General features: G+C 47.6%; 1 protein-coding gene across 4 annotated transcripts in view; it reads left to right on the forward strand.

Annotated features, from left to right (window-relative positions):
• Positions 1 to 1,780: 1,780 nt before the first annotated feature.
• DSCAM (DS cell adhesion molecule) overlaps positions 1,781 to 22,583 on the forward strand; it is a 587,331-nt gene continuing 566,528 nt past the window's right edge. For 3 of the 4 annotated variants that reach the window (XM_075593710.1, XM_075593712.1, XM_075593711.1), the window contains exon 1: positions 1,781 to 2,488. In XM_075593710.1, coding sequence (XP_075449825.1) covers positions 2,446 to 2,488 — 43 coding nt within the window. In that variant the 5' untranslated portion in view covers positions 1,781 to 2,445. The remainder of the gene's footprint in view (positions 2,489 to 22,583) is intronic. The other variant, XM_075593713.1, reaches the window with a different exon arrangement.

Here is a 22,583-nt window from a genome sequence, read left to right on the forward strand (position 1 = left end):
TAACTGATTCTTAATTTAGGAGGTATGTCTCAATTTGAACATCTCAGGGGAGTGTCTCTAACTTTGAATCATTACAAGACAAAGCCAGATACAGATTGGCCCACACACACCAGGGGGCGTTCCAACCAATATCCACCCCTTTGATTGACATCCTCAGGTTGCAAGGCCCGCCCTCGAATATTGCTACACATTCAAGGCTGAATACACATACACACCTTTTGAAGGAATTAACCTTTCCACTGCCTTTTCTAACAGGACTGACAGAGGAAAAGCCCAGAACAAGAAGTAACTGCCGGGAGGCCATGTTACATATATAAACTTCTACAAGATGCTTGACAGGTGTATACCCGTTTCTCTCTTCATAACCATCCGACAATGTGCTTATGGGCCTGTGTATAGGGGCCGGCACATCGTTGGAGCTCTTGTTGTTAGTGTTTGAATTAAGCTGGCCTGTGCTTCACAAAGTGTTCAGTACCACTTTGCTTGTCTTGTGATGAGGATCCCCTCAGTAGCTGCTCATGCTTCTCGATCTCAGGCAGACTGCTACATAGCTCTGGCTCCACTCCTGGATTCAATCTGCGATTTGATCACCCAGCGTTCGCAGAGTTGTAACGTTCACAGACTGGTTCCTGACCACTTACAGTATATCGCACAGAGGGCCCAAAGGGTCGCAACGGTTCTGCCCCCGCATGCTCTGCCAGTGACTCTTAAAGACTTCTCTAGTCCCTCCTCTCCAGAGTCCAGTGTCATTGGATGAGGCCAGATCTATCAAGTCACCTCCTGAGAACCCCACGGAGAGGAACCAGGCAGGGGCCAGTGCGTGTTTCAGCTGCATGTACTTACAAGGGGGTTACATATATAATGGCCTTTATATACATAGACAAGACAGGCCTAATGTCAGCCAGGTGTGTGATACAAAATTGTGTTACATTTTGGCATTATACCTATATTGCCAGGTATCGCCATTTGATGAGTAGCATCACAATGAGTAAACTTGTGTTATTTATTCCATTTGTGGCCGGTTCCAATATATTTAGTGCGTGTGTTAAAATATGTATTATTATAAGTGGAAACAGGTTGATGACTGCCAGCTAAAAATAACGCATATTGTTGGTCGCGAATATGTAATTTTGCCATGTCGCCGTTTGATGTACTAGGCCTCAGTGCATTCAATGTGCATTACCCCTTTTGTCAGGATGTTGAACATTACTGCCACAAACCACAAGATACACAACATCACAGGGTATCCTCAAGTCAGGTCCACCCAGCTTACATGATATGATATCTGAAAAGTTTTATCTGCCTGTAAAATAACCAAGGAAAATGAAATAAGAAAATTAATGAATGGTCATTTATAACGCTGACAACATACGATAATATGAAATATGTAGCCAACACTATAATAGCCAAATACATTTGAAAAAAGTACACGTTATTGTACTGTACACTATATGCATTTGTTAGCATTTCCTGCCCAATTTTTTTTTATACTAAAAACATACAATACTTAAATATTTACCTGTTTTGATCACACCACAATCATAAAATATTGTCAACATTAGATTGACTGTATTTTAGAATGTGACCGAATAATGAGAATCTCCTATGGAAAGACTTGTATGGATTTACGTGCACTGGATCCATCCCACTGGGGGAAAAAAAAATAAAAACCTGCAGCGAATCGCACCAATAAAAATGGACATGGGAAGGGAAAAAAAAAATACATCTTTTAGAAATTGGATTCATACAGTAACAGAATAGACATATGCAGAAAGTTTCGGGTTTTTTCCATTGATTTCTGGTGGTGCTCTTCTCGCTATGGATATCTTCAGCTGCTTGCAAACGGCTGTGATTGACGGTGGCCTATGATAGGGTTAATACTTTCCTCTGTTCTGCTCAGAGGCAGAGAAGGTTAGCAGAGGGATCAATGTGATTAAAGCTGAAGGAGAGGAAAGATGTGCCTGTCTGCTTGCCTGCTGCCTGGATCTGGTGGATGAAGGTTGTGTGTGTGATTAAAGCCTGATTTCTTGCAGATTTTGGGGGGGGGGACTGGATTTTATTACCAGGGATGATCTTATATCTGCATTCAAAGATTTTTCACCTGTGGACCTGACTCTGCAAACCTACTGCTGTTTCCTTTAGCTAACAACACACCTGGGTTTAAAGCACCCGCCTCCCTATTTGCACAAGCTGCATCTCTGAAACAGAAAGCCAGCAAGAGTGTCAGTGGAGAACAGGAGCTAAAGGATAGACTGATCATTTGCTTTAAGGACAATCAGACACATCCACGCATATTACAAGCAGCAACATAGCCACCAGCATAATAAGCTGGACTGCTCTCTCTCTCTTTTAGCTTGCAGTTGGCAAATTGGGAAACAGAAATCAAGAAAACGAGAGTGGAAAGCAAAGCATACAGCTGGGAGGATTGAAACAAGGAGCAGGGGCATGTGGATACTGGCTATCTTCTTGTTCCAGAGCATCTTGAATGGTGAGCAATATTAACAATATTTTCTGATATAATGTCTGCTGATTTGTGTTCAGGGTACCGTGGAATACTGGATAATTACCTCCTTGAATTATGTGTGCGGAAAAGCAACCCCTATAAAGTGCCAGTTATTACGGCTACGTTGAGAAATCGCCCTGTAATCATTTAAACTGGCTTACCTAGAAAAGTGGCATCCTGTAATCTACGCGCATATCTAACTTGCACACATTAACATTACCATATCTGTGCTTTTGGCTCAGCTAAATTCTATTTGATTGAAGCACCGATCAAAAGAGTCACCTGTCATTGGCTGTTTGCTCATGCGGTTTGATGCATGAAATAAAATACTATGTGGTTTAATATTTTGGCTACACTGCAGCAGAAATAACGTGTGTGTGTGTGTGTGTGTGTGTGTGTATATGTGTGTGTGTATATATATATGTATATGTGTGTATGTGCATAATATATATATATATATATATATATATATATATATATATATATATATATATATATATATATGTGTTTTTATTTGTCAAAAACCATTATATCACCCAGTTGCATTAAATAATGCAAGGACATAATTTGTTGCTGATGCCTCCTCCCAGTATATTGATAAAGTTGGGAATTATGAACGAATACAGTTATTTGAATTTTTTTTTTTTTTTTCATTTTGTGTCTTCTCCTCCCTTTTTGCAGCTACTAATGACTCGAGTGGGATTTTGTATTTTAAGATTGCCGTGTGTGGACAGTGGCGAATACCCTATATTTTTAAGTATCAGTGCGAAATATCATTTTTGCCCCCTGAAAAAGATATGGATTTGGGTGTCGCAGTCCATGGAAAAAATATGATGCAGAGAAATGGGTGAGGGGGGTGGGGGGTGGGAGGCACGGGAAGACCAATAAGCTGGACCAACGTATCTTGATTTCAATATTTTTTTTTTTGAGCATAGGTGCGACCATGATGCCGTGTATTCTGATAGCATAGAAAAATGAGTTGTGCAGAATAGGGGAAACAAAATACGTGAAAAAAACGCTGATCATGCAAAAGGGATAAGAAAAAGCTTGATGTATGTTTAAAAAAAACAACTCTAGTCGCAAATAATTGCAGCCCCAAAAGAATGGTAAGGAGTAATGGCTGCATGAGGGGGACTTCACCTCTGCTTAACTGTATCCTGTCTGGGAAAATGTAATGACGGGCGAAGCAGGCTTAGCATGAGCTGTGGCTGGAGATTAATCCCTTTTGCCACTAGACGGGCCTGTAATGTCAGTGAGGCAGGGACAGGGTTAAGGATGCTGCAAAACCCTTTCATCTGGAAGACTCCTTTTTTTGTGGCATCATTTTGCGTGAGCTTCCCTTGTAGCCCTGGGTTTTAGAAGTCTTTCAAATGCCACCTGCAATCGCCATAACGCATTGCAGGAGATGGGCCCGGGAGGGCGGGAGGGGTTTTCTTATGGTATCCCATCTTCTGTGGTACATCCATTTCTTTTTCTCCCAACACTGTACCAATGACCCCCTTTTTTTTTTTTTAATATTTTTATGTGTCAATGTTAAGCAAGTGCAACAAGTTTGATCACACAAAACCATTATAATTTGTTTTTCTGCTCTGTTTTCCACAGGGCATTGCTGTTGCAGTCTCTCCCAGTGGAATATTCCTTCTGGGAGTGATTTACTTTTCATTATTTAGAAAGGAAAACTGGGCACGGCAAATGTCATAAATAAAATATATATCAGCATTTTTAACTGAATGTTAATATATTGAATAAGTCTGCAGGATATTTCGAGAAATGACACATTCCGCAATTTTGTTTCTTTTCTAAAATGTGATTAGAAAATTACTTGCACCATGTAGTATTAAACAAGAACCAAATATTGTGTGTGTGTGTGTGTGTGTGTTGTTATACAGGTGTAAACGGTGTGCAGAACGGCAGCATCCTGTTAAGTAGATGCATTAGCTAGTTCGCACATTTGTAATACATTTCAATGTACCGTTCACTGTTCTGAATTTGAATATAATAAAATAGATATGTTTTATACAGTACAACCAGTTGGCTACTGTACATGTATGGGTCACCATTAGTTAACTATGAATCATGCCTAGTATTGATGATGATTTAGTCCTGTCATGGGTTTTTTTTTTTTTCCTTCAGCAATTTCAAACTCTCTGAGGAACAGCACTTTATTTATGTAATAAACAGATACACCTAGTAATATATGGAGGACACACAGAAACGAGCTGAGCATGGCTATTAACACCACACTACGGAAAACATACCATGTATTGGGTCACGTACCCTGCACAGAAGGGAAGAAAATAGAGGGACCGCGTCACTGCCACACTAGAGCAAGTGGCACCTGGGTGGATAGGAATATCATTAAAAAGACGGATTACCCAGGAACACCACCGCATAGATCCATAGCCCAATATCTGGAACACACAGCACGGCGGTGTGCGCGTTTGCTTCCGTCTCTAAACTCCAGGCTATCTTTTATTACCGAGATGTACAGGCATATTCCTAATCTTGTGCCTCCGAAAGAAAAAATTATCTACCAATTTGATATTAAAATATGCAGGCAATATACAGATTAACTAGAAAGAAGCACTAATTAAAAGCTGACTTTACGTTGTGAACATTGTGAACATGGTCATACAAAATTAAATATAAAAATGTGAATGTGAGATGTAGTTATTATTATTATTATTATTATTTTAACGTTGAGAATGGCATGTTTATTTTTTTTATTTTTTTTACACTTTAGATACATACAGTAGCATGAATCCCCTTCCTTTTTCCCCCTCCTGGAGGGATGGTCTTACTGTGCGAGCATTTGTAACGCAGTTTTCCCTTTAACCCCTTTTTTGTTCCTCCTTTTTTTTAGTGTAGAAGGCCAGACGATGATGATTGTAGATATAGGTTGGCGGTGTCCACAATTACTGCATGGTATAAATTACAAATCACGCTACTAAGAGAACATATCGTTTGGCATGAGGCTTTTAAACGTTTACCAGAAAGCATACAAAATAAATAGGATTTAGAGATTTACTGGGGATAAGCAAAGCCGGGCCAATGTAAAGGGGATGGGAGCCTGGTAGCAGCATTAAATGTGCTAAAAAAAAAAATACCACTATGAATTTCACTACTTTGCACATAATCTTGGCACACTAAAAAGACCAGTTACAGAGCTAGCTTGTTTTACGTATTGCTGATGGGTAGGAGGATTTTTCTGGCTTAATGAGTAAGCTTTGAACGGCACATACAGTAAACCATTCTAACATCTTAAAGCAACAGTATCCATTATTATCTGTATCTAGTAGACTAATAAATTCATATAGAAAAATAGTAGGATAATAACCAATATATAAAAAAATATATATATATTTTTTTTTGTTATTTGAATGTAATGTGGTAATTGAATTTTATTTTATTAACCCACAGCAGGAGTGTCCAAAAATCCCATTGTGTTACAATGAATTACATTCATCATCATGTTTCTAAGTATTATAGCAGGGGTTCTCAACTCCAGTCCTCAAGCCCCGGCCCCCAACAGGTTAGATTGCCATCATATCCCAGCTTCAGCACAGGTGGTTCCATCAGAGGCTCAGTGGAAGCCATCAGACTCTGGGACTGATAGAGCTACATCTGCTGAAGCAAGGATATCCTGAAAACCTGACTGGAGTTGAACCCCCCTGTATTATATAATAGACATAGGCCTGTACATTACAGCCAAGGTACAAAACCTTTTGCACATGCATTCAGTTAAGGGCATATATAGCTTCATGTTTTAATATTACTTTAAAAAATCTACAACTTTTCAGGTGTGTAACTGTTCTGCGGTATATTCCTGTTTAAGAAGAGGTTTTTTTTGTTTGTTTTTCCCCACGCCGGTGTGTCTGTGTGTCTGTGTGTCTGTGTGTCTGTGTGTCTGTGTGTCTGTGTGTCTGTGTGTCTGTGTGTCTGTGACCATAGGACAATGAAAGGAATAAGCAATGTGTCTTGCTCAGATCCTACTGTAGCTGATGGTAAAAACCAATACATACATACATTCATTCATACATACATACATACATTCATTCATACATACATACATACATACATACATACACTACAAGCAATAATAGCCTATGCTGTTTATAGACCATGGTTGATGAGCAGAGAACCTCCTTAATTCATGCCTAGTCTAGCGTATGTGTTTCTGAAAGTCACTTACTAAAACCGTGAGGCATCAAACCATTGAATTGCCTTTGATCTTGTGACGGTGACTCAGAACATTAGTCTAATATTATTTATTTTTTTTGTAATGAATATGACCTCTGCTTTAGTTTTCCAATGTTCATTTATCTGAGCCAAGTGTGGTAGAATGTGCATGCAATAGATTACTTGTAATTCTAGGCTAAAGCAGTTACATTCCGGGCATTATTGAAATCCCTGCTCTCTGATTGGTTAAAATTCCGGGCATTATTCATTAAGTAATGCTCGGAATTTCTGGCAGCTAGCAAAGTGTTTATTTCTAGCCAATCAACTTTTCCTTTTGTCAGAATAGCTGAGATAGGGCAGGGGATTGGTTAGGAGGCAGAAACGGCTCTCGGACAGGTCAGGGGATTGGTCAGGAACCAGCAGCCTGGAAGGGACTCCTCCATGCACATAGCTCAGCGCCTGACACAGTTGAGTTGAGTCTGCCTGCAGAGTTTGTTTGAAGCTGTAGTTTCTATCTATCTATCCTATCTATCTATCTATCTATCTATCTATCTATCTATCTATCTAGTGTGTGTCTAGCTTCTGCAGAGTTTGTCTGCTGCAGTTTGTGTTTGTGTGTGGCAGCGGTGTGTGTGTGTGTGTGTGTGTGTGTACACAGAGGGGACGGCAGTATGTGGATATAGATAGCTGCAGTGTAAGCGTATATACAGTAGAGGTGCTTTTATGTATTTACCATTTTATTTTAATAAAACCATCTATATAACTGTACAAAAGTGTCTATTATATATGAAAAAAGCCTACATTTAGCCTATAGTAGTAATAATCCCCTCAGAACAGGGCATTACTGGCCAATAATGCCCTGCCTGGAAGAGTTCGCGAGGGACTTTAATCCAGCCAGGGCATTATTGGCCAGTAATGCCCTGTTCTGAGGGGATTATTACTATTATAAACTAAATGTAGGCTTTTTTTTCCATTTTCATAAAAAGATACACTTTTGTAGTCGTATTGATTTTTTTTATTAGCATTGTGTACATTCTTATGCTTTTACTGCAAGTTTATTAAAAGGAAATTGTACATATACACACACACTGCAACCCCCCCCTCTATATACACAAACATACTGCAGCCCCCTCCTCTACATTCACAAAACACACTGCAGCCATCCTTCAACCTCTACACTCACAAAACACACACACACACAACAGCCCCCCTCTACACCCACAAACACACAGTGCAGCCCCCTGTAAACCGACAAAACTGCAAACACACACACACACCAAGACACACTCTGCAGCCCTCCTACACCCACTGACACACACGCACACACTGCAGCCCCCCTCTACGCAGGCAAAACAGTCTGCAGACACACACACCAACAAAACAGACTGCTGCCCCCCTACATCAACAAAACACACACCAGCAGCCCCCCTGTTAACCCACACAATGCACGCACACACACAACACTGCACTACTCCTCCACCCACAAAACACTAAAGTCAAAGAGTGCAGCACCCCCTCTACACACACATAGTAGACACACACCAAGAAAACAGACTCTGCTGCCCCTCTACACCCACAAAACACACACCAATAAAACATTCTGCTGGCTCCCATTACACCCACAAAACACACAACAGACACACAAACCTTTCCCCACACCTGTGCGAGCTCTCTGCAGGCAGGGAGCGGAAGGAGTCAGTGCCTGGCTGTAGGGACGGGGAGGAGTCGGTGCCTGGCTGCATGGAGGGGGAGGAGTCAGTGCCTGGCTGCAGGCAGGTTGAGGGAGGAGTCAGTGCCTTGCTACTGCCTCCTGTTCAATCACCTCCCCTGTCTAAGAACTGATCTCACTCTTTGTGAATGAGAACTGAAAGCTAATTGGCTGAAAAACTTGGCAGGGTGCCAAAAATTCTGGGCCATTGCTGATTGGTTAAAATTCCGGGCATTATCCAATCGGTACAGGGATTTCAATAATGCCCAGAATTTAACAGCTTTAGCCTATAATACTTATCCCTGCAGCATGGGAACCTTTGTTGCAACTAGTACAATCTGCCCAAGCACACTCTTTCTCACTCTAGGGTGGGTCCTCACCTCATACCAGGGGGTGTCAAACGTTCCCCTTCTCTGTCTCTGGGCAAAACATGCTTTAGCAATCTATCCCCCCCCCCCCCCCACCCCACACCGGTCCCATGGCCTACTAGAACTTTCCTAGCTCTGAGTCATGCCTAATGTGCCTGGGATCTGCAACATTGTATCTTATCTGAGCCAGCTCACATGCAGGACCATGTGTAACAGGTTTAACCTCTACACTGCCAGAGTGCTGCCCTAGCCTGCATGCTAAAACGGGCCTGGTTTTAGCAGAGGGTTATGTATGTGTGTATTATATATATATATATATATATATATACATATACATATACATATACATATACACAGTGGTTGACAAATCACCAAAAAATCTACTCGCCACACAAAAAAATCTACTCGCCACCTAGTACCAAACGTGTGCTGCTTGGGCCAATATTTACTCGCCCGGGGGTTAAATCCACTCGCCCGGGGCGAGCAAATGTATAGGTTTGTCGAACACTGCATATACATATACATATATATTTATATTTATTTATTTATAATCCAATGCACAGCCGGCACACCATATGCAAGTAAATAAGTTTTGGTGCTTATCCCATAAAGCAATAACAGACCATACGATACCGGTTGCAACACGACATTAAGGGACAGCACGCAGGTAAGTAAATCAAAACATATATATATATATATATATATAATATGTATGTATGTATGTATGTATGTATGTATGTAGCCCCGCTGCTGTTTTCAATAGCCTGGCACATAACTCCTGGTAATAGCAGGCAGTGCTAGAGTTAGGCCCCTGTTATGTAGCCTATGGCAGCTGCTGGCAGTGTTAGGGTTAAACCCCTTGCACACGGCCCGGCATGTGAGCTGGCTCCTAGCTAAGTTATATTGTTGCAATATCCAGGCACCTGTTATGCCTCGGGCTTGGTCAGCGCTTAAGCGCTGACCCGTGCTGAGGCGCGCTTGTACTTACCTGTGAGCCCCTACAGCCGCAATGAGAGCGGCTTTAGTAGGGGCTCGCCTACGCTTCCGCAAGCGCGCGGAAGCATAGGTCTTAGCAGAATTTTACATTTCAGCGCTCGCCGGAGCGCAGGGCCGGTCATGTGAGCGGTTCGCCCAATGAGAGGCGAACCAGCTCCGTGACGTCACTGGCCCGCCCGCCGACACGCCCCCGACACGCCCCCAGGCGGCGCGCTGTCTAAGGCCAGGGAAAGCACCGCGCCTCCGCACGCCAGCAGGAACCCTGGCCGAGGCCTTAGTCTGATGGGCATGACTGAGAGTTAAGAAAGTTCTGGTTGTTCAAGTAACTGGTAAACCCCAGTTGAACTTCCCTAGCTTGCATGCTAAAACAGGCCTTACCAGGGGCTACATGTACAATGCTTTACATGTGTAGCACCCTTATAGAATCTTCCCCTTGCCCTGCATGTCAGCCCTGGTAAGCTGCAGGCAGTGCCAGGATTAACTAGTCACCAGGTTATGCAGGTGAGATCACATCCCTAGTTATGTTATATTGTTGCACTGTCGGGCACATCCTGTCTAGAAGATGCTGGAGTCACATGCAAGATGAGTGGCCTTTGCTGTAACCAGATCTGCCCAGTTACTGGGGTAAGGGGAGCTGGCCACTCCCCTGGTATAAATATGTGACTCCATCAAATTATATTTAGTTCTACCCAAGGGGGGTAGTGAAACCCCTTGGGGTGGGTGAACAGATCTCTGCAGGAATCCCTGACCTCAGGGATTCACTAAGTGCAAGCAAGCCTATGGGGTAAGAGACGGCTTCCCCTTTGTGAAGTGCCCAGACAGGGATGATGGTAGTGTAGGGTCCTTGAATTATGTGACTGACTGAGAGGAGCTACTCTTGCGGGGGGGCGGGGGTGAATCCAGACCCCGGGGGGGGGGGGGTGAATCCAGACCCCACGTTCAATGAAAGGCTTGAGGTGCTAATTCTATATTGCCTACGTGCAACTCCTGTCTGGAGGAGGATGGAAATATATAAGTGTGAATACACTGAGAACCTGTCCTGATGGACCTATGGAAATGCTGCTGCACCCAATAAAGAGACCTGTGTTTGAAAAGTTCCTGGTGCCCTGTTCACTTCTTCACTCCACTGCAGCCATGTCCTGGACCCACAGAGAGAGACCCTGAGATCAAAGGTAATCCACTGAGCAAGCAAGTCTGATGGAGCAGGTCTAAACCCTGTCAGGACAGAGCAGAGACTGAGGGTTTGTGTACACTCTATCTTTGTGTAGCCGGGTAGATAGGGGTGTTACACATGAAAAATATAAATATTTCCGTAATTATGCTGAAAGAACAGAACATTATCTGCTGAAGGAATGGGTCTAAGGCATTTAATCTAGGCAGGGTATTATTTGAGTAGGCTGTTCCCTGTTCTGAGGTGATTATTACTATTCTGGGCAAAATATGCTTTGGTTGTTTTGCTTTAATATGTTGGTGTAAATGTTTTTATTCTAATGTATAATTTAAATCCCTGAATCTCAAGTGGTCATATACCTAGCTTTCTTTTGTCTGTAATAGTTACTATTTAATAATTAGTCTCTCTGGCCGATTTGGTGCAGAACTTTCCACTGCCCAAAATCTCGGATTGTAGAATTCTTCCTCTATGACTCGGATTGCCCCAATCGGAACGTTGACATAAAACAGATTGGGCTTTTTGGTGCCATTAGGTTGCTAACAATGGGCAATAGACAAACTGGGGGTCAAGGGTGGAAAGAAATATGGAAGAATACATTGTAATAAAGAGTATAAATAATGCAAACAATATACAGCTCAACCCCCTTATAACGCTGTGCTTGGGGTCCAAAGAATCACATCGTGTTATAAGCGGATCGCGTTAGAAATAATGTACAATTGTATGTATTATACAATAAAGTATTTAAGACACCAATAATCGTGTTGTAAAGTATTCATAAATACAAAATTGGGAGCGTTATACAGTTAGCGGATTCGCGTTGTAACGGATCGCGTTATAACGGGGTTGAGCTGTATTGCTAACAATGGGTAATATAAGGAGTCATTCTATATCCAGCAAAGTGGCTGTTTGTTTGGTCAAAAATCCTCACTGGCTTCCAAGGGGATTTTGGTGAAAAACGTCCTGTAGCGTCAGTGGATGTTGAATTACTCCCATATTCAACCGGAATCTGAAATATATTTGTTTTTGTTTTTTAGTGAGGGCACGTGATCTGCATCTGGTTTGGTGTCTTGTAGATAAATCGTTTTGTGCATCTGTTTTTGGGTTACAGGTTGGTAAAAAAAAAAAAAAAACTGCCTCCCCAACCACTGAAGTGTATCTCCTGCCCTCTGAGAGAGATGGAAAAAGTTATGCAAATCATCAACTGGACGGGTGTTCTATCTGATCAGAACGCGAATACTGCAGGCTATACCCAACGCTGGTGCACTGTCCTAATATCCAGCAATAGATTTAATGTGATATACATTCATGGAGTGATCTGTATAAAATTATTTAAATAAGCCTTCATGCAATGAATTGTATGTAAAGGTTGGCTGGGTGATCGTTGACAGACGAGGCATAAGCATTTCAAATTTGCGTTACACAGACTTGTTACCTAATACGCTATTTTTTGTTACGGTATATATTTGTCACTTTAAATGTTTCTGAGTGAGTTCAATGCTGATATTCAGTAAATATCGCTAACATTTAAAGACGTACATAATATTTGTACAGTATTCGAGGTGCAATTTCTAGATAGCAATTTTTTTTTTCTTAAGCAAAAATAGACTTAACTAAAAAGAACCAAAAAAAAATATTTTACTCCGAGTATAGCTTTGATCCCAATGTCCACAAAAATATTAGCGGGCTTTTTTGTTTTGTTAAAGTTGGAAATTTTGGAAAGTTTGGTTCAGATTCTCATACTCTATGGCTGCGTTCCACAGCGCACGGGTGCGCACAAGCACCGCCCCCAATCTATCTGGGCCCAGTACATGCGTCGGCGCGCATTTGGCAGCCGCGCTGCACTGCAAGTTTTCACACATACAAAAAAAAATTGTATGTGGAACTTGCGACGGATGCGTGGCCACGCCCCTGCCGGCGGTTCAGCCAATGAGGGCGAACCAGACGCGTGAGGTCATGGCCACGCTCCCGCCACGCCCCCTCCCATTGCAAAATCTCCCTCTCTCCCAGGACTGCGATCTGCGGTGAAGCATTGCGCACGCGCCGGGCGCACATGCTACAGAACGCACTGGGACCGCAGCGGGACAGCAGCCTTGGGGATACATAATTGTTTTTTTCCCCAGAGTATCGAAAAATAGAATTTACACAACTCTTCATAATTTTTCACATTTGATAAAACATTTTAAAGGAGCTGTCTTGAAATAAAGCGGGTTAGACCTGAACATCTCTACTTCTGTTGTCTTCTGGGGGAAAAAAGGTTTGAATTAACTAAGCACATTCAATTTCGTGCAATTAATAGATAATAGGTGTCCCGCAAGGCTCTGTTCTAGGGCCCCTACTCTGTGTTAATCAATGATCTTCCTACAGCTTATAAGGAAGCCTCAATACACATGTATGCAGCTGACACAATCTTATATGCACACAGCCATAGCCTCCCCGACCTGGAACACATACTTCAGTCTGACTTTTTGAGACTTGAAAATTGAATTTCCCAAAACAAACTGTTTTTAAACACTGACGACTGTAACAATGGTATTTGGGACCAAGGCTAAATTTCTAAAGCTTCCAATCGCTGAGCTCCAGATCAGAACCAACGCTAATACCACCCTAGCTCCTGTTACTAGTTTTAAATACTTGGACATATGGTTTGACTCCCATTTAACATTCGGGTTGCACATTGATACCCTGACATCCAAAACCTATGCCAAACTAGGTGTACTTTACAGCAGGGGTGAGCAAACTTTTTATTCCGAGCCCCCCTTTTCATCCATAACATTTCTCGGGCCCCCCCTGCCTGATGTAATCAAAATCACATGTGTAGCCCCCTGTAAACAGCATGGGCTATACATATCTTTCTCCTACTGTGGTAAGTCCTGTTAAGGGCAGGCACCAGTAGTAATCATGGGTTTTCCCCCTTCACGCCCTGCCTTGAGTGATAGATGCAGGCCCCTGACTCTGCTGCGGGCATGAGACAGAGGGGAGGTCCTGCTGACATCATGAGAGGTGGGGCTGACTCTATTTAGAGCCAATCCTGTGAGTGACAGTAGTTCTGTCCTGTGAGTTGGAGGAGAGGAGTAGGTCAAGCTTTCCTGGGAGCAGGAGAGAGAGAGAACTCTGGCCTATACATTTGGAGTGAGCAGAGCTCCAGTGGACCAATGCCCCTCACCCTGATGAGGGGGTGATGGGGAGGATCTACCCCCACCCAGAGGGTATCCTCTGAGGTGGGCATCAGGGTATTGAGGCCCCTCACAGACCATCCTGTCGGAGTGCATCTTGGAGGAGAGGAGAAAGCCTGTACACCTTGGGATTTCCTTGTGTGCTGCGGCTGCTGTGTGCGAGCTAAAGAGAATAAAGAGACATTGCTGATATTACCAAAGAGACTGTTTGTGATTCTGGAGCATCCACCCTGGGACCAGGGTTATTTCTTCTATACGGGTCCTACCCCATATCCCTGGGAAGTTATAGAGGATGGAGGCGCTGCACCACCACTAAAGAATCAGGCAACTACCCCAGAAGCCTGGTCCTTTGTCCCCAACATCATCGCGGGAAGCTCAGGCCCTCCTGTTGCCGGCAGGTGCACACCACTCAAGCACGTGTAGCCAGCCCTCACACACCCTAGATATAGAATCTGTGTCGTGGGGGGGTGTCCTGCATAATTTTGCAAGCGTGGATCGGGGCTATTTGTGTGTGTGTGGCTGTGTGTGTGTGTGTATTTACTGCTGCTGAGCGCACATCAAAGTCAATTTTGTTTGTCTCCCCAAGCGCCGAGCTTGGGAGAGTGTACGTGCACAAAGGCAATCCTTTGGGCGGGCATTCATCGACCTCTTTGCTACCTCCCTTCCCTCTCCCCCCCCCCCTTTTTTTTTTCTTCCTTCCCCTCCATGCTTTTTGTCTTGCTATCCCCATTGTCATCCAAACTCCTACCTACAGTATTATTTATTTTTTCCCGTTTTCAATGTTGTGTTTTCACTTTTTTTTAAAATTATTTCTGTATATTCATATGTAGCCCCGAGGTAAAATTTGGCTCTCTGACCTCCCTCCGCGCTTACCGGGTGGTCGTGGGTGCCGCCGGAGGCAGCGGTGGACCCGCCGGGAGAACGCGAGGGTGGGGGCCATTGCAGGGAGCGGTGCAGGCTGGTTGCCGGGGACGCGATCGGGCCGTCGCTAGGGCCGCGATCGCGTTGCCACCGGCTCGGCGGCTAGGAGAGAGTGCGCCGCCATTGCGCGTTAGCTCGCGCATGCGCAGTAGGACAAAAGCGCGCAATGGGTTCCCTAGAGCAGGAAGAGATCGCGCGAGAGTAGGGAAGAGGATAGGAAGGTTGAGGCGGCCATTAGGGGTTCGCGCATGCGCGAGGGAAGCGCGCACGCGGCTCCAATGCATTAGGCAGCCCCTGGGAACTACAATTCCCAGGAGGCTTAGGGAGGCAGAGGTCAGGTGCTCCCTAGTGGCCAATAGGGCTGAAGGAAGCTCAGCCCGGGAAAAGAGATACATTTCCCGGGCTTTGCAACAGTCAGTCAGGAAGAAGCAGAGGAAGGAGTAGGAAGGGTGCAGGGAGCGCGTGGCTCCTGCATCAGGTAAGGGTCCTCCCTAGATTCCCAGGCAGGCCCCAATTCCCGGGTAAAGGGCAGGGGGTAACTGAAGAGGGACGCCTTAGCTAGGGAGGTGACCCTTGAGTGTGGAAGGTGCTGGTTTGGCAGTGTCGCAGCGGAGAGTGCTGTGGGCACTGTCAAAGAGGCACGGTGTGCTAGCAGTGTGTTCGCGGCGGGATCCAGGGGCTGTGTGTGATTGCAGCTGCCTGTGAGTAGTGTCGCTGTATGTGCTGGGCACAGTGCGTGCAGTGTGTGTGAAGTGTGGATCCCTGCAGGCTGACAGTGTGTGCGGTGTGTCAGCTGCAGGTGCTTTGGGAGTAGCTAGTTAATAGCTAGTTGTCAGTTACAGTTAGGACTGGGTAGCTGGGGGAAGGGGGGCAGGTTATCGTCCACAGGCCCTAGGAGTTTCCCCAAGCCATCCTAGGTTGCGGTTTCTCAGGGACAGGCCCTAGGTTAGGGTTGCTGTCACTCAAGCAGTAGTCAGTGATAGGAAGGCGGTTGCTGTTCCCACGTGGTTGGTGTTGCCGTGTTCCAGTTGCAGTTCCCGTGAAGCGGTGGGACCCTCGTTGGGGTCCACCGGCAGAGTACCTGGAATAAGGATCAGACGGACGTCTGACCCTTTGAGAAGTGGTTGCGGTCCCGAGCATCGGAGTGCTCGGAAGGTATCTCTGAAGTAATATATGTGCACCAACTGGGCCCTAGCTTAATATAGTGACTGCGCAGTCACCCACGACCTCCGTAGGAGTTACGAGACATTGGGTGTGGGGTGATCACAGGACACTTGGTTGGGGAACACCAGACATTGGGTTGAGGTGATGCGGGTAGAGCATCTGGTATGTGATGTTATGTAATGTGTTATATGTGTGTTAAGTAAAGAGTTAGTTATTGGTTATCGTATACGTGTGTTATGTTATTTCTTACTCAGGGCTATCTTTCCTAACGGGGGATCCTGGGTAAGTGGAGGCGCTGCACCAAGTAAGGGTAAGGGTTTTCCCCAGGCTCCCAGCTAGCGGAGGTTCAGATCTCCTGGAGCCACACAGGTTATGCAGTACCAGTAGTCCCTTAGAGCAGGTGTGTTGCAGGGAAAGGGACCGGTTAGACCACGAGGGGCCAATGTGAGATTGGGTGGGAGGCCGGTTCACAAAAAGGGCTACATTTGGAGGCGCTGCTGAGATATCAGACCTGGGGTGCCCTGTACATGTTTTTCTAAATTTGTGTCCTATTTTTGTTCCGCCATGGGGAAGCCCTCAAGGCGGAGGAAGCCACGTGCTAAGTTCCCGGCCGCGCGGGAAAATGTTGCCAACAGTCATCCAGGACTGGCGGGAAAACCCGAGCCCCGCCCCCACACTGTGAGTGACTTAGTACAGAGCTCGCAACACTCCCTGGAAGAGAGTACTGGACACAGAGAAAATTGCTCGCCGTCGTATGGATCCTGGCAGACCAAGGCTGGGAGCGTATCCTTTTTGTTGTGTCCATGTACAATACAAACATTGAGTATCTGGGGTAGTATGGACCTCAAAACTTTGGCGTGCATGGTAAAAATGCGATTGGAAGACGCGAACGAGGAGGGGTACCTAGACTGTTTTTGTAACCAAGGTGACTGCTCGTCTTGTAATTTGGCTTGGGGGCGTATATGTGGCTACTGCAGGGTACCAACCCTGCAACCCAAACTGCCGCAGCCTACCGAACGGCCAGTGGGAGGGGACACTGTTGTAGAAATGGAGTGTCCTTCCCCTGAGGAAGAAATAGACTGCCAGGGGTTACACCGCAATGTGTATGTGTCCTGGCGAGCGCCAGGAATAGATGAAGTTGTGCTAGCGTGTCCCTGCCTGCAAAAAGCCTGTGCCTCGGGAGCAGCCCTGTCGCAGTTACCGCTCGACTTCAAGGACATTGAGTTGGATGGAGAACTGAGTATCCAGTGTTTTATGACAAATTGTGACTGTCCTAGGGAGGCACTGGAGTGGGGGCCTCAATGTGAGTGTTGCGGGGCCTGGTTCCTACAGCCTATCCTGCCCCAGGCGGCGGAACCAGCCGACGAAGAGGAGGAGGAGCCGGACCTCTCTCCTGAAGTAAGTGATGCGTGTCCCCAGTCTGTTCTACTTCCAGAGGCCACCGGGGACCCGTGTGTCCAGACCACTGTGGCAGACCCTCTCAAAGGGGACGTGCAAATGGAGGAGCAGGAACTTCTGATGGCGGAACCTGCGGAGGAAGAGGCGCCTGATGGTGCTACCGAGGTGGGTGAAGCCGCTCCTGAATTGTCCACTTCAGCGATGGAGGTGGTGGAGGGCCCGTGTGCCCAAGTGAACTTGCCAGACGCTGAGGCGGAGCCGCTGAAGGCGGAGCTCCAGATGGCGGAACCCCCGATGTCGGTTCCAGATCCGGTTCCCGAGCAGGAACCACCGAGACCAGAACCACAAGTCCCGGAAGGCCAGGGTAAGGTGTTTATACCCCCGCCCTTGTGCGATGAGTCCAGCGACCGACCGAGCGTGGTGATGCGCCTGCCGGCGGACCACTCCAGTGAGGTGACCGAGGCAACCACCTCAACTGATACAGACCATGATGTGGGCCCGTGCGCCCTGCAACGGCCAGTCCGGCCTACCACCGAGGTACCAGCGGTCCCAGGCTTGGGACCAGTACCTGCCGGCAACGACAAGGGTAAGTTGACTGCCCCAGGGGTGTCGGGTGTGAGCTCCCCCCGGTGATCGTGGAGCCTGGTGACTCCAGAGGTAGGGTCACCCGGGCGATGGGCTCACCCCGTCATCGCGTCCTGGTGGAGGTGTCTTCCCCAGAAGATCTCTGCAGATCGTGGAACGAACTCGACCTCATGAAGGTATCCGGTGTAGCGGACCGGAGCGACACATACTCGTGCACGAGGAGTCTCCAAGCTTGGCCTTCTCAAGACCCGGGCCTACCCGAAGAAGTGGTGCCGTCCGCGGAAGAAGTCACCGTTAAAGGGATTGTTGGAGCGGACAAAGACTCTGTTGAGACCGCTCTGGTAGTTGTGGCCTCTCCCAGGTGCGCGATGGAGCGCTATGTTCGCCATGTGGTGGATCGAGGAAAGAGACTGAGCCTCCCTGTCTCCCGTGAGACGAGACCGGAGGAACCGGAAAGGGTCAATACCCAGGACCCCGTACATTTTTTTCTGCGAGAGGGAGAAGGTGGGTTGGTGCAAGGGACAGGTCTTGAGTTCCAAAAGACTCACAGGAGTCAAGGTGGGATACCCTCACCCAGTCTGTTAGGGGCACTCCAATCTGAAACTCAGCTGGCCTCGGGTATCCATGCGGGGATGTTGGGTACCAATGGGAAATTGCTTGTGTATAATGTACTGTTTACTATGCATTTTTCATTGTGTAAACCACTGCATGGCTGCTACCCAAGCGAGGGCGTTGGGATTCTGCGAAGGGGAGAATGTAGCCCCGAGGTAAAATTTGGCTCTCTGACCTCCCTCCGCGCTTACCGGGTGGTCGTGGTTGCCGCCGGAGGCAGCGGTGGACCCGCCGGGAGAACGCGAGGGTGGGGGCCATTGCAGGGAGCGGTGCAGGCTGGTTGCCGGGGACGTGATCGGGCCGTCGCTAGGGCCGCGATCGCGTTGCCACCGGCTCGGCGGCTAGGAGAGAGTGCGCCGCCATTGCGCGTTAGCTCGCGCATGCGCAGTAGGACAAAAGCGCGCAATGGGTTCCCTAGAGCAGGAAGAGATCGCGCGAGAGTAGGGAAGAGGATAGGAAGGTTGAGGCGGCCATTAGGGGTTCGCGCATGCGCGAGGGAAGCGCGCACGCGGCCCCAATGCATTAGGCAGCCCCTGGGAACTACAATTCCCAGGAGGCTTAGGGAGGCAGAGGTCAGGTGCTCCCTAGTGGCCAATAGGGCTGAAGGAAGCTCAGCCCGGGAAAAGAGATACATTTCCCGGGCTTTGCAACAGTCAGTCAGGAAGAAGCAGAGGAAGGAGTAGGAAGGGTGCAGGGAGCGCGTGGCTCCTGCATCAGGTAAGGGTCCTCCCTAGATTCCCAGGCAGGCCCCAATTCCCGGGTAAAGGGCAGGGGGTAACTGAAGAGGGACGCCTTAGCTAGGGAGGTGACCCTTGAGTGTGGAAGGTGCTGGTTTGGCAGTGTCGCAGCGGAGAGTGCTGTGGGCACTGTCAAAGAGGCACGGTGTGCTAGCAGTGTGTTCGCGGCGGGATCCAGGGGCTGTGTGTGATTGCAGCTGCCTGTGAGTAGTGTCGCTGTATGTGCTGGGCACAGTGCGTGCAGTGTGTGTGAAGTGTGGATCCCTGCAGGCTGACAGTGTGTGCGGTGTGTCAGCTGCAGGTGCTTTGGGAGTAGCTAGTTAATAGCTAGTTGTCAGTTACAGTTAGGACTGGGTAGCTGGGGGAAGGGGGGCAGGTTATCGTCCACAGGCCCTAGGAGTTTCCCCAAGCCATCCTAGGTTGCGGTTTCTCAGGGACAGGCCCTAGGTTAGGGTTGCTGTCACTCAAGCAGTAGTCAGTGATAGGAAGGCGGTTGCTGTTCCCACGTGGTTGGTGTTGCCGTGTTCCGGTTGCAGTTCCCGTGAAGCGGTGGGACCCTCGTTGGGGTCCACCGGCAGAGTACCTGGAATAAGGATCAGACGGACGTCTGACCCTTTGAGAAGTGGTTGCGGTCCCGAGCATCGGAGTGCTCGGAAGGTATCTCTGAAGTAATATATGTGCACCAACTGGGCCCTAGCTTAATATAGTGACTGCGCAGTCACCCACGACCTCGTAGGAGTTACGAGACATTGGGTGTGGGGTGATCACAGGACACTTGGTTGGGGAACACCAGACATTGGGTTGAGGTGATGCGGGTAGAGCATCTGGTATGTGATGTTATGTAATGTGTTATATGTGTGTTAAGTAAAGAGTTAGTTATTGGTTATCGTATACGTGTGTTATGTTATTTCTTACTCAGGGCTATCTTTCCTAACGGGGGATCCTGGGTAAGTGGAGGCGCTGCACCAAGTAAGGGTAAGGGTTTTCCCCAGGCTCCCAGCTAGCGGAGGTTCAGATCTCCTGGAGCCACACAGGTTATGCAGTACCAGTAGTCCCTTAGAGCAGGTGTGTTGCAGGGAAAGGGACCGGTTAGACCACGAGGGGCCAATGTGAGATTGGGTGGGTCGGCCGGTTCACAAAAAGGGCTACACATAGTATGAGTGATATAGGTGCAGCGACCCTTTCACTTGCAGAGGATCGCAGCGAAGCAGGTTGCCAGCGGAGGAGAGCAGGAACACAGCGCTATTGCAGGGCAGACACCGAAGGAGGGGCGTTTGACTTCACCGTGCTCGGGCTTACTCCTCCCCGTACCTCCCAAGCCCCTGCGCGTGCGCTCACACACCATCACGTTGCCGCCACCTGCACTATCCTGTTCAGCCACCTGCACACATCTTTGGCTGCCCGCCCGTGCACATCTTCTTGGCCGCCCCTCGCGCACAGCTTTTGCGTCCTCCCGCGCACAGCGTCTGCCGGCCCGTGCACCCAGTTTTCGTCGCACGCCGCATGCGCCCCCCTAAATAATCTTGCGCCTCATTGCCCCCCCAGTTTGCGCACCACTGCATTACAACACACACTCAATCAATCAATCACCACATACACTCAATCAATCCCCCCCCACACACTCAATCCCCCCCCACACTCAATCCCCTCACACACATTCAATCCCCTCACACACACTCAATCCCCCCACACACTCAATCCCCTCACACACACTCAATCCCCTCACACACACTCAATCCCCTCACACACACTCAATCCCCTCACACACACTCAATCCCCTCACACACACTCAATCCCCCCACACACTCAATCCCCCCCCCACACACACACACACACACAATCCCCCCCCCCCCACACACACACACACAGAATCCCCCCCCCCACACACACACACACAATCCCCCCCCCCACACACACACACACAATCCCCCCCCCACACACACACACACACAATCCCCCCCCCACACACACACACACACAGAATCCCCCCCCCCCACACACACACACAACCCCCCCCCCCCCACACACACACACACAATCCCCCCCACACACACACACACACACAATCCCCCCCCCCCACACACACACACACAATCCCCCCCCCACACAACAAATCACCACACACACACTCACAGTCAATCCCCCCCCTCACACACACACACTCAATCCCCCCCCACACACACACACACTCAATCCCCCCCCACACAAACACACACACACACTCTTTCATCTGGGGGGGCGACATGCTCCGATCCCCCAACCCCCCATGCTGCTGAAAACTGGTGCGGGAAGAGAAGGAGGGGCTGTCTATGTGCAGAGAGAAGCCCCGCCCCCTCTGACACATAGAAGCAGCAGCACGGAGCTTCTGGCCGCCCGTGCACAGCTCTGCCCGCCCCAAGTTTCCCCGCAAGCAGCCCGCGCCCCCCCTACATAATCTTGCGCCCCCTATCCCCCCCAAGGGGGCACGTCCCACAGTTTGCGCACCGCTGCTTTTCAGGATCAAATCCTCCCTAAGCCTGCTGGTCAGAAAGCGTATCGCACAGCAGATACTAATACCAATTATTGACTATGGTGACATACAGTAGTATACAGCTTGGCACCCCAAACCCACCTTGGCAAACTTGACACCCTCTACAATTCAATATGCCGTTTTGTTCTCCAATGCAACTACAACACACATCACTGCGAAATGTTCAAAGAACTAGATTGGCCATCACTTGAGTCTAGGCGCAAAGTTCATCTTTCCTGTCTTGCCTTCAAATACTTTCTGGGGAAACTACCCGTCTATCTGAACAAGCTCCTCACCCCTACCACACGCAGCACTTAACATCTGAGGTCTGACTCCAAAGACTGTTCATTGTCCCAAGGTTCAGCAAACTATCCGGCCGCTCCTCTTTCTATTACCGTGCACCCCAAAACTGGAACAATCTACCGGAGACTCTCACAGCCACCACCAGTCTAAATTCTTTCAAAACTAAAGCTGTCTCACATTTTAATCTGATCTGTAACCGTTGCATACGCCCATAATATATATTATCTCTAACTGTGCATGCAATTTCTTGTATATA

Source organism: Ascaphus truei, chromosome 3 (assembly GCF_040206685.1).
Source record: "Ascaphus truei isolate aAscTru1 chromosome 3, aAscTru1.hap1, whole genome shotgun sequence".
Taxonomy (NCBI): domain Eukaryota; kingdom Metazoa; phylum Chordata; class Amphibia; order Anura; family Ascaphidae; genus Ascaphus; species Ascaphus truei.